This window comes from Anomaloglossus baeobatrachus, chromosome 2 (assembly GCF_048569485.1).
Source record: "Anomaloglossus baeobatrachus isolate aAnoBae1 chromosome 2, aAnoBae1.hap1, whole genome shotgun sequence".
Lineage (NCBI taxonomy): Eukaryota > Metazoa > Chordata > Amphibia > Anura > Aromobatidae > Anomaloglossus > Anomaloglossus baeobatrachus.
This window is the reverse complement of record NC_134354.1, coordinates 106,241,327-106,250,185: the sequence shown is the minus strand read 5'-3', so window position 1 is coordinate 106,250,185 and position 8,859 is coordinate 106,241,327. Positions and strand designations below refer to the sequence as shown.

Sequence of the window (8,859 nt, the reverse complement as noted above, 5' to 3'; positions counted from 1 at the left end):
ATTTTGTTGCCCAGTAGGAGCAGAGTATGTGTTTTTTGTTGTTGTTTTTTCAATAAATTCATGTTAAGGCTAATACCCCTATTATTTTCTATTTCAGAGACATTGGTGAAACTCCATGAACAGAAATGGAAGGCCATGGGTTTTATGTATTGAAGGGCATAGAAATTGGTTTGCTGGGCGATTAATTGTAGGGATTCTTGGGTGGCAAAAATTTTGAAAAAATCAAAGGAGGTAAAATTAGTGACGTCAACTTTTGTACCATAGGCTGCTGGAAACTGGGGAATTTGCGGGGAAAAGGACTGATCCCAGGATAGCTCTATGAAAAGGGGACTGCAGAACTTGGCCCTGCCACTGACGTTTCAGCAGTGACGACTGACTCTGCTACCATCGGGCTGTGGGATCCTGTGGAGGAAGCCGAGTTGTCACTGTTTCAAAACAGTTCTGCTTTAGAGGCAAATTCTGTATCTGTCCCGGAACTGCCGTAGCAAAGCAGCGTATACGCCTGCTCCATAGTAAGCATTCTGAGGGCCACTATTGTATTTTATATACTTGCCTAACATTAAAAGAATAAAACCTAAAAGCAAACCTAACACTAGTAAACCTAAAACTAATCTAAGACTGGTATTTTTTTAGTTGTATTTTATTATTTTTCTTTTATTATACTTTTGTTGTGTAAATTTTATAAAACCCAGAACACTAAACCCTAACCCAGCTATTAGTAAAGACAGAAAGAAAAAATCATAAGATAAAAAAAATTAAAAAAATAAAATTTAATCGTATTAGGGGGATAACACGGGGAATGGTGTTGGGGTGATGATCTGGGGGTGATGATCAGGAGATTGGGGTAGGGTTCATTGATTTGATCTTGAACTTGATTCTAACTTTACTGACAGGACAGCACTTGTATCCCTCTTATCTCCCAGAACAACTACAAGGAGAGAAGAGAGAGGCACAGGATCACCGTTATGTAACTGGTCTCGTTCGTGTTCTCCAGGTTCTCTGTTATTCCTGGTAGCTGAAATCCTGGAGATTTTGCAGCTCTGGGGGCACAATTTCCTTATTCCCTATTTCCTGAGTGACCGCCATTTTAATGCGCATTGGTGGTTGTTAATGGGTTAAAGAAACATTAAACCATTGCATCAAACAGGGAACAGTGGCCAGGTCCGTACGCCTGGAAGTCAGTGGAAGTGCTACCTTAGGAAAGAACGACTGAATCTTTCAGAAATCTAGGGACTGAAGGGAGATTTATATTGAGGTGTTACTCCCTGGCTGAGATTTTAGTGAAAAAACACAATCATAGGGGAAATGTATCCAATTATTGGAAGGAAGAGTAAAGCAGTGACCCATAGTGACGAGGAGTTCAGCCCTGATGTGAATAAAAGTTAATACATTACACCCTGTTCTCTTTAAGGGTAAATAGAAAAAAATACTTATACATAAGATATAAATTGAAACTATTACTAGCACATGATGGTGAATTGTCCTGTTTATTGCTCGTAAAAGTCCTCTTAGGTTCCTCTATGCCACTAGTGGTTGTAGTAGGAGATCCACCTAGGGCAGAAGATGACAAGTTGCCATTGTTTTTATGTTGTGTTTATCCATCGGCACTCAGGAGAGGAAAAACCCCCTGTGGGGGAAACCTCTAGGGAACCATGGCCTATGGATAACTGTCCTTCCCTGGGGGCACAAGGCAACATGCCATCTAGAAGTTCTGGTCCACGGTCATTTTACTGACTCCTGGTAGGATTTTCATGGTCTTCATCTTCTTCTTGTATTTGGACACTACAGTACACCAGAATGTAGCAACACCCCCAGCCTTCAATAGGGAGGAGGGGATATGGCTGCATGTTACACTGCAGGTCACGGCCCTCAGGACACTCCTAGTGTTGATTGATTAGGAGCCAGGACTGACAAGTAGTCAGGAGTGCACTCTAAGACTCGTTGGCTCTTTCTGGTGCATATCATTTCCATTAGAAGCTCTGCTGGGACATGTCTTCAGAGCTCTTTATTTCCACCATCTTATCCTCCTCCAGATTCTGTGGTAGGCGACCTTCACAAAAAGAGATACTAGGTTAGAAATAACTTTTACATATTAATGGGACACATGAAATGGGATTATCTTAATGGGAAAACACCTCCAGGTTTGGCCCTATGGGCAATCAGCAAACTGTTAGCAACACTAAAGGGTGGTTTACACGCTGCAACATCGCTAGTGATTGCTAGAAATGTCGCGAGCTTTAGCACCTGCCCCCGTCACTCGTGCGACATTTGTTGATCGCTGCCGTAGGAAAAATTATTGCTACATCAGCGTCACACGCACATACCTTGGCAGCGACGTCGCTGTGACCGCCGAACAATCCCTCCCTCAAGGGGGACGTGCATTCGGCGTCATAGCGACGTCACTGCGGCGTCACTAAGCGGCTGGCCAATAGAAGCGGAGGGGCGGAGATGAGCGGCACATAACCTACCACCCACCTCCTTCCTTCCGCATTGCTAGTGGATACAGGTAAGGAGTTGTTTGTCATTCCTGCGGTGTCACACATAGCGATGTGTGATGCCGCAGAAATGACAAACAACCTCGTTACTAACCTGACAACGATATTTGGTGTTTGGACGATCTCTCCAAAACCAACGATTTTAACCACTTTTGCAATCGTTGAAGGTCGCTCGTACGTGTTACACGCTGCGATGTCGCTAACGACGCCGGATGTGTATCACAAACACTGTGACCCCAACGATAAATCATTAGCGATATCGCACCATGTAAAGCACCCTTAAGAGTTTTCCTCACTACACTGTGCTAACTGATTCTCATGGGACAAGATGGGGTTTCATGACCCCTATCCCACCATTTACAATGACTCACCTGTGATGGGGTGTTTTAGGTCTTCGATTAGGTGTTTTAGCTTTCTGCATCTGCTTTACAACCTTCCATCCATCATCAGCAAATGTGAATCCACAGAAAAGATTTTGATTTTTTTTAGCCATTCGTGGTTTAGTGGCTTCGGAGAAAGAAAGGACATCTTTCATTGCATCTGATGTCATCACTGGTGGCTGTGGACAAAATATTCAAGAATCAGTGTTTATAAAGAAGTCACACAATAGAGATGTACTGCTGTCACCATCTTCTCTGGGTCATATACTTACAGGTGGTAGGTGGAATGGTGGAGATGCTTTGCCGCCCTCTATTTCTGTCCAGTTGATCTCCGTAAAGAATGGATGATCTTTAATGTTGTCCACGAATTTCTGCCGACTCTTTGGTGACTTATCCAAGAGCTGGGAACATACAATTTAGACATTTATTCAGCCTTCAGTCGTTATCCTTTTTTATTGTTGTGTTTTTCATAGTATTCAAAAACTTTGTTACTGAGTTGTGCCTTTATACTCACCCCCTTTATGACGGCTTTGACTTGGGGGTCCAGTTCTTTTGGGAAGGCAGGATCATCATTGATCAGTGCCTTCTCGATGTTCTCCTCAATTTCATCTTCACTGAATGGATATCTGCCAGTAGCCATCTCATATATCACAACACCAGCAGAGAACCAGTCCACTGCTGTGTTGTATGGCTTCTCTAAAAGAATCTGTGAAGACATAAAGAAGACAATAAGAATATTGACCAGACAGCGGAACACATGGAGATGTCCAGTCTTGTATTGAGATAACTCAGGGACATGTAAATGATTCCTCACCTCAGGAGCCATATATTCAAGCGTCCCGGCCCATCCTGTCGTTTTTGCATTGCCAAAGATGTTCATCACGGCAAGACCAAAATCAGCAATCTTCAAGTGACCATTGTTGTCCAGTAAGATGTTGTCTGATTTTATATCTCTGGTAGAAAAAAAGAGATAATAACATATTTATTATATTAACCGGGCGGAAGACCCCATTGTGGCCTGAGATAAAAAGTGTCTACAGAGGGCATTAGGATGAGGGTATAAGACTATTCATACCAGGTCTACATAGAAGGTGTTCCGTACTTACCTGTGTATAATGCCTCTGCTGTGGAGAAACTGCAGCCCACAGATCAGCTCAGCTGCAATAAATCTGATGAGAAAAAAAGAAATCCATCAAAATCCAATATTTCATCCACTAAACTAAGAGAGTGATAATGACATAAAGCCGAATATCCCTGACAACCATTATCTTCATCTAATATATGACATTCTATCTTACCTGATGGCTAGAATGGGAATAGGGGCATAAGTTGTCATGAAGCCTCTAAGGTCTCCTCCACTGAGATATTCCATGGCGTAGAAAACATAGTCCTGTGTAAAACAGAGGAAATAATGAAATATTGTCGATATGAGGCACTGGTTGCACTGGTTTTAATCAATGTTCTTCTAAGTCACATTCTTTTAACAAATACTATGACTGTGACTATGACTGTGACCTAGAAGAACATTGCACACAAATTGGCACATAGAGTAGATAAATTTAATACATCGATGACTCAGAAATGTTGGATTATGAGCCTCTTACCTGGGACTGGAAGGTGGCAAAAGCCCGAGAAATGAATGGACTCTTCCTAATCATCTCCAGGACTTGTCGCTCTATCAGGACATCGTCTCTTGAGTCCTTGACTAGGAGCCTCTTCTTCACCATCTTCACTGCCAGTTGTTTTTGGCAGGCCTGATGTGTGGCCAACATGACCTGGAGGATACAGAGAGTTAGAACTGAAGGAAAGGCCTGAGCTGCCATGAGATGTGATGAGAAGATGTGAAGCAGTGATGCTCCTAGAGTCATATTACTGCTCCACATCAGACACATGAGGAAGATGTCACCACAATGTCTAATACTTACTTTACCATATGAGCCCTCTCCAAGGATTTTATGGAAGGTGAAGCTCTCCACTCCCGTCACAATGATGGGAGATTCAGCTGGTGTTATACCTGGTGGGGAAGGGAGAAATAAGATGTGACAGAAAGCCAATATCTGTATGTGAATATAATAGTTCATGCAACACAATCTCCATTTTGTTACATTATCTGACTTCTTACATAAATCTCAACTTTCACTCTTTATTTGATTTGTCTTAATTTTTACTTTTTATTATACATCATAACCTCTGCTCTAATTAAGTTTTTTGGAACAGTGAACCACAGCATTACGCAAAAAGATAACCACTGCAGAACCAAACCAGCAGACTATAATCAAAAAATATATTATAGGGAAGTGTCTTACCATTAACAATAAATTACATGCTTTTTGATATAAATGATGTAATTCATTATTAAAAATGTGATTATATTATATTATGCTATATTGTATTAAGATTGTTTTATCTTTCATGTATTATGATTGGCTTATATTCTATGTCTTGTTAAATACTTATTGGTTATTTTCTAAAACCTGCTCTTACTATAATAAAGGGGGATAACAGGTTTGGCCCCCAGAGAGACACTTTGATGTACACACCATGTGTCTATGTATTTTGCTTCTCCATCTGACCACTATCCCCAGAGGGAGATGGCATACAGACAATAGGCTATAGGGGGCTTCATAGAAATACCATTTCTGGAGCCCATTGTATTTCTGCAGTAAGAAAATAATAGACCTAGCTAATGCCAAAGTGGCCTCCTACAGATGGGTACAAAAATATAGGGGGGTACCAAAGAGAAACAAGACCGTAATCATAATAAGTGGGTTCCTACGAAAAATCCTGTCATTGACTAAATTTGGGATATTGGGTCTCTGTGTCTTAGATCTGTACTCACCTGAGAGCTGCTCAGTGTCAGTATTGGGGTAAACACTGGGTCCATCCACAGCTTTGTCCCCCATCGCTTTTTCCATTTTTTTCTTTTTCATGATACTCTCTGGTATCGGGCTTCCAGGTCTTTTTGAAGCTTTGATAATGATGCCATCTTTTTCCTTTTTTTTCTTTTTCATGATACTCTCTGGTATCGGGCTTCCAGGTCTTTTTGAAGCTTTGATAATGATGCCATCTTTTTCCTTTTTTTTCTTTTTCATGATACTCTCTGGTATCGGGCTTCCAGGTCTTTTTGAAGCTTTGATAATGATGCCATCTTTTTCCTTTTTTTTCTTTTTCATGATACTCTCCTGTATCGGGCTTCCAGGTCTTTTTGAAGCTTTGATCATGTTTTGATTGGTGCCCTCTTGTTCACCCTCTGATGCTTCTATTCTCCTCTTTCTTGAGACCTTACCAAGTCTCTCTCCCTTTCTCTTCCTATTATTCAGCTCCATAGATGTCATTTTGGGCTGAGGAAGGTCCTGTCCACCTCTAGGGCGCTCCCGGATGTAGTCTAGAACAGCTCCCATGACAGGCCTTCTGCTTTTCAGTCAAATATTTTATATCAAACCAAAATTTGCCAAGCGCAAGAAAAATTGCCCTCACCCACTAAGTGATGAAAACAACTGGATAATATTCAGGCTGCAGAGACATTTCATTGATTCCGTGACATCACAAAGGCAATTGTGACATCATATTCTAATGATCACATGACATGACAGAGGGGCCAAAGCCAAAGGTCAAGTGACATCACAACGGAACCAAAGGCAAAGGTCAAGTGACATCACAGAGGGACCAAAGCCAAAGTTGAAATGACAGCAACGATGGGCCAGTGACATCATGAGCCTGGCTTATAGGCCTGAGTTTATTAACAGTTGTAAAGTTTCTGTATAATTTCTTTTCCAAACATTTTTTATTGATTTTACAAAATTTTTATACAATATCGCATCAAAAAAAGTGTATGATTTGCAAAAGACAAACTTTGAACTGTCCGAATATGTCAAAGAGGAGGGTAAAGTCCCCCTTTCTATCTCAAGTCCATCTTCAGATTACATTGATATAAAATAAATCAAGATAGGAGAAACCAAACATAACATGTCATAACAAACCCTCGAGCCCCAATGTCACTCTTTGCAATTTCTGGTGTCGATGTCGAGTCTTGAAAGTGTCATATCCTCTTACCCCTGACCTTCACCTTATTCCCCGTTAAACAATCCTCAGTTTTCCCAAGCTACCCTGTATGTCATTCAGAAGGTACCACTCCGTTTGCCTGAAAGGTGTCACTAGATGATTTATTTCTTCCTGTTTGCAGTAAATTTCGATGAAAGTTTTCCATCTCCTGAAAAACTTGGTTGTCTTATTGTCTCTGTCCCTTTCTGCTTCTAATCTCTCCATCCTCAGAAGATTGTGTAACTCACCAATGACTTCCCCTGTGGATGGGGCCTCCTCCTGTATCCAGTGCCTTAAAATGCATCTTTTGGCTATCATGGCTACGTCGTGTATGATTGCAAATGCCTTTTTGTCCTGGTTGTTTAGTCCCCCTCTGACTCCACCCTCAAAGAAGTGGAAAATCCACACCATTAGCTCTGATTTATAGGAAATTCTCCATGTTGTCTGGACTAATGTTCTGACTTGGTTCCAGAACCTCTTTATCGTCCTGCACTCCCACAAACCATGTAGCATGTCTGTTTTTTCTGAGTGGCATTTAGGGCACCGTGTCTCTCTGCTCGGAATGTTGAAACCCCAAACAGCCCTGTGCAGTATCCTAAATTGAGTGTCTCTCCAGCTCTCATTGGTGACTTGTTTTCGCATCTGGACCCATCCTTTCAGTATGTCCTCCACCACTTCTTGACCTTTCATTTGTTTTTTCCATGCTAAGAGTGTCCGACTATCTTCCCGGGATATCAGCACACCTCTAAATATTCGGTAGATTCGAGAGACATTTAAATTTGTTACATTGTCCTCCATAAGCTCATCAATCATACTTTTATTCAGTTCCCTTCCAATCTCACCAAGCTCTCTCATTATTCCATGCTTCAATTGTTCGTATTGGATAATGTGGCAGCCGTTCAGATTGTACTTATCGAGCACTTCCCGACCTGTCATCCATCTTCTCTCTTCCACATTCATAATATCTATCGTTCTCTTAATACCCCTCTCTTTCCATTTGAGGAACAGTTTATTCTCCCTCCCCTGGGGGAAGCCTGGTGATGCCCAAGGATTCAGGTATTTTGATACCTTCCATGTAAGACCAAGCTTCCGTCTTACCAATCTCCAGGTCAACATAGTGTCTCTGAGTATAACTGAGTTTTTTATGTGACCTTCGACCTTGGACAGCGGGGAATGGAGAATAGACGTTAGATCCCATGGTTCTACATATTTAAGTTCCGTACCATAATCTGAATGTCTGCTCGTGCCTCTCAGCCAGTCAATCACGTGTCTCATGATACACACTATGTTGTACCCTCTGACATCCGGGAAATTTATCCCTCCCTCCTCCACTGACTTCATCAGTGTACGCAGCTTTATCCTGGGTTTCCTTCCCCTCCAGATAAAATCCGCATACGCTGAATTGAGTCTGCTGACATCCTTTAATGTTAACAATAACGGGATGGTCTGAAAGGGGTACAGCAGCCTGGGGAAGCTCATCATTTTTATGAGATGGCACCTTGCCAATAATGGCAGGGGTAATCCCTTCCAGCCCTTCAGCTGAGTTATGATTTTTCTGATCAGTGGACCAAAATTCATTTTATAAATTGCCTGCGCCGTCCTCCCTATGTGCACTCCCAGGTACTTGACTGATGTTTGTGTTACTGGGATTCCACTTACATGCCCCTCATTTAAGATGCCCCTGGTTGGCCCTTGGTCCCCGTATAGGAATAACAGTTCACATTTCTTTTTGTTTAATTTAAAACCTGAAAAGGCGCCAAATTTTTCTATCATGCTAAGTGTCCGGGGCAAGTCCGCCTCAGGGTCCCCCATATATAGAATCACGTCATCAGCAAAAAGCGCTAACTTCATTTCTGTTCCCCTTATGTTGATCCCTTTGAAACTGCTATGGCCCTGCAGCACTCTTGATAGGGGTTCAATTGCCAGGTTAAATAATAGGGGGG

The 8,859-nt window shown here is 41.8% G+C and overlaps 1 protein-coding gene across 1 annotated transcript; it reads right to left on the bottom strand.

Moving 5' to 3' along the window:
• Nucleotides 1-1,485: 1,485 nt before the first annotated feature.
• LOC142287149 (protein kinase C delta type-like) lies at nucleotides 1,486-6,340 on the bottom strand. The gene is made up of 10 exons (XM_075333426.1): nucleotides 5,715-6,340; nucleotides 4,801-4,889; nucleotides 4,480-4,650; nucleotides 4,174-4,265; nucleotides 3,982-4,044; nucleotides 3,690-3,828; nucleotides 3,390-3,581; nucleotides 3,148-3,276; nucleotides 2,867-3,054; nucleotides 1,486-2,050 (listed from the first exon to the last, which is right to left on the bottom strand). Exons 1-10 carry the CDS (start codon nucleotides 6,274-6,276, stop codon nucleotides 2,020-2,022), a joined length of 1,656 nt encoding a protein of 551 aa, XP_075189541.1. The 5' UTR covers nucleotides 6,277-6,340; the 3' UTR covers nucleotides 1,486-2,019.
• Nucleotides 6,341-8,859: the final 2,519 nt, after the last annotated feature.

Excerpts from the sequence above, each read along its gene's own strand:
- LOC142287149 (XM_075333426.1), bottom strand. The coding sequence starts at position 6,276 with ATGGGAGCTGTTCTAGACTACATCCGGGAGCGCCCTAGAGGTGGACAG. Across the intron at positions 3,582-3,689 it reads TTGAATATATGGCTCCTGAG|ATTCTTTTAGAGAAGCCATA; the intron begins GTGAGGAATCAT and ends ATGTCTTCACAG. Across the intron at positions 3,055-3,147 it reads CACCATTCCACCTACCACCT|CCACCAGTGATGACATCAGA; the intron begins GTAAGTATATGA and ends TTTTGTCCACAG.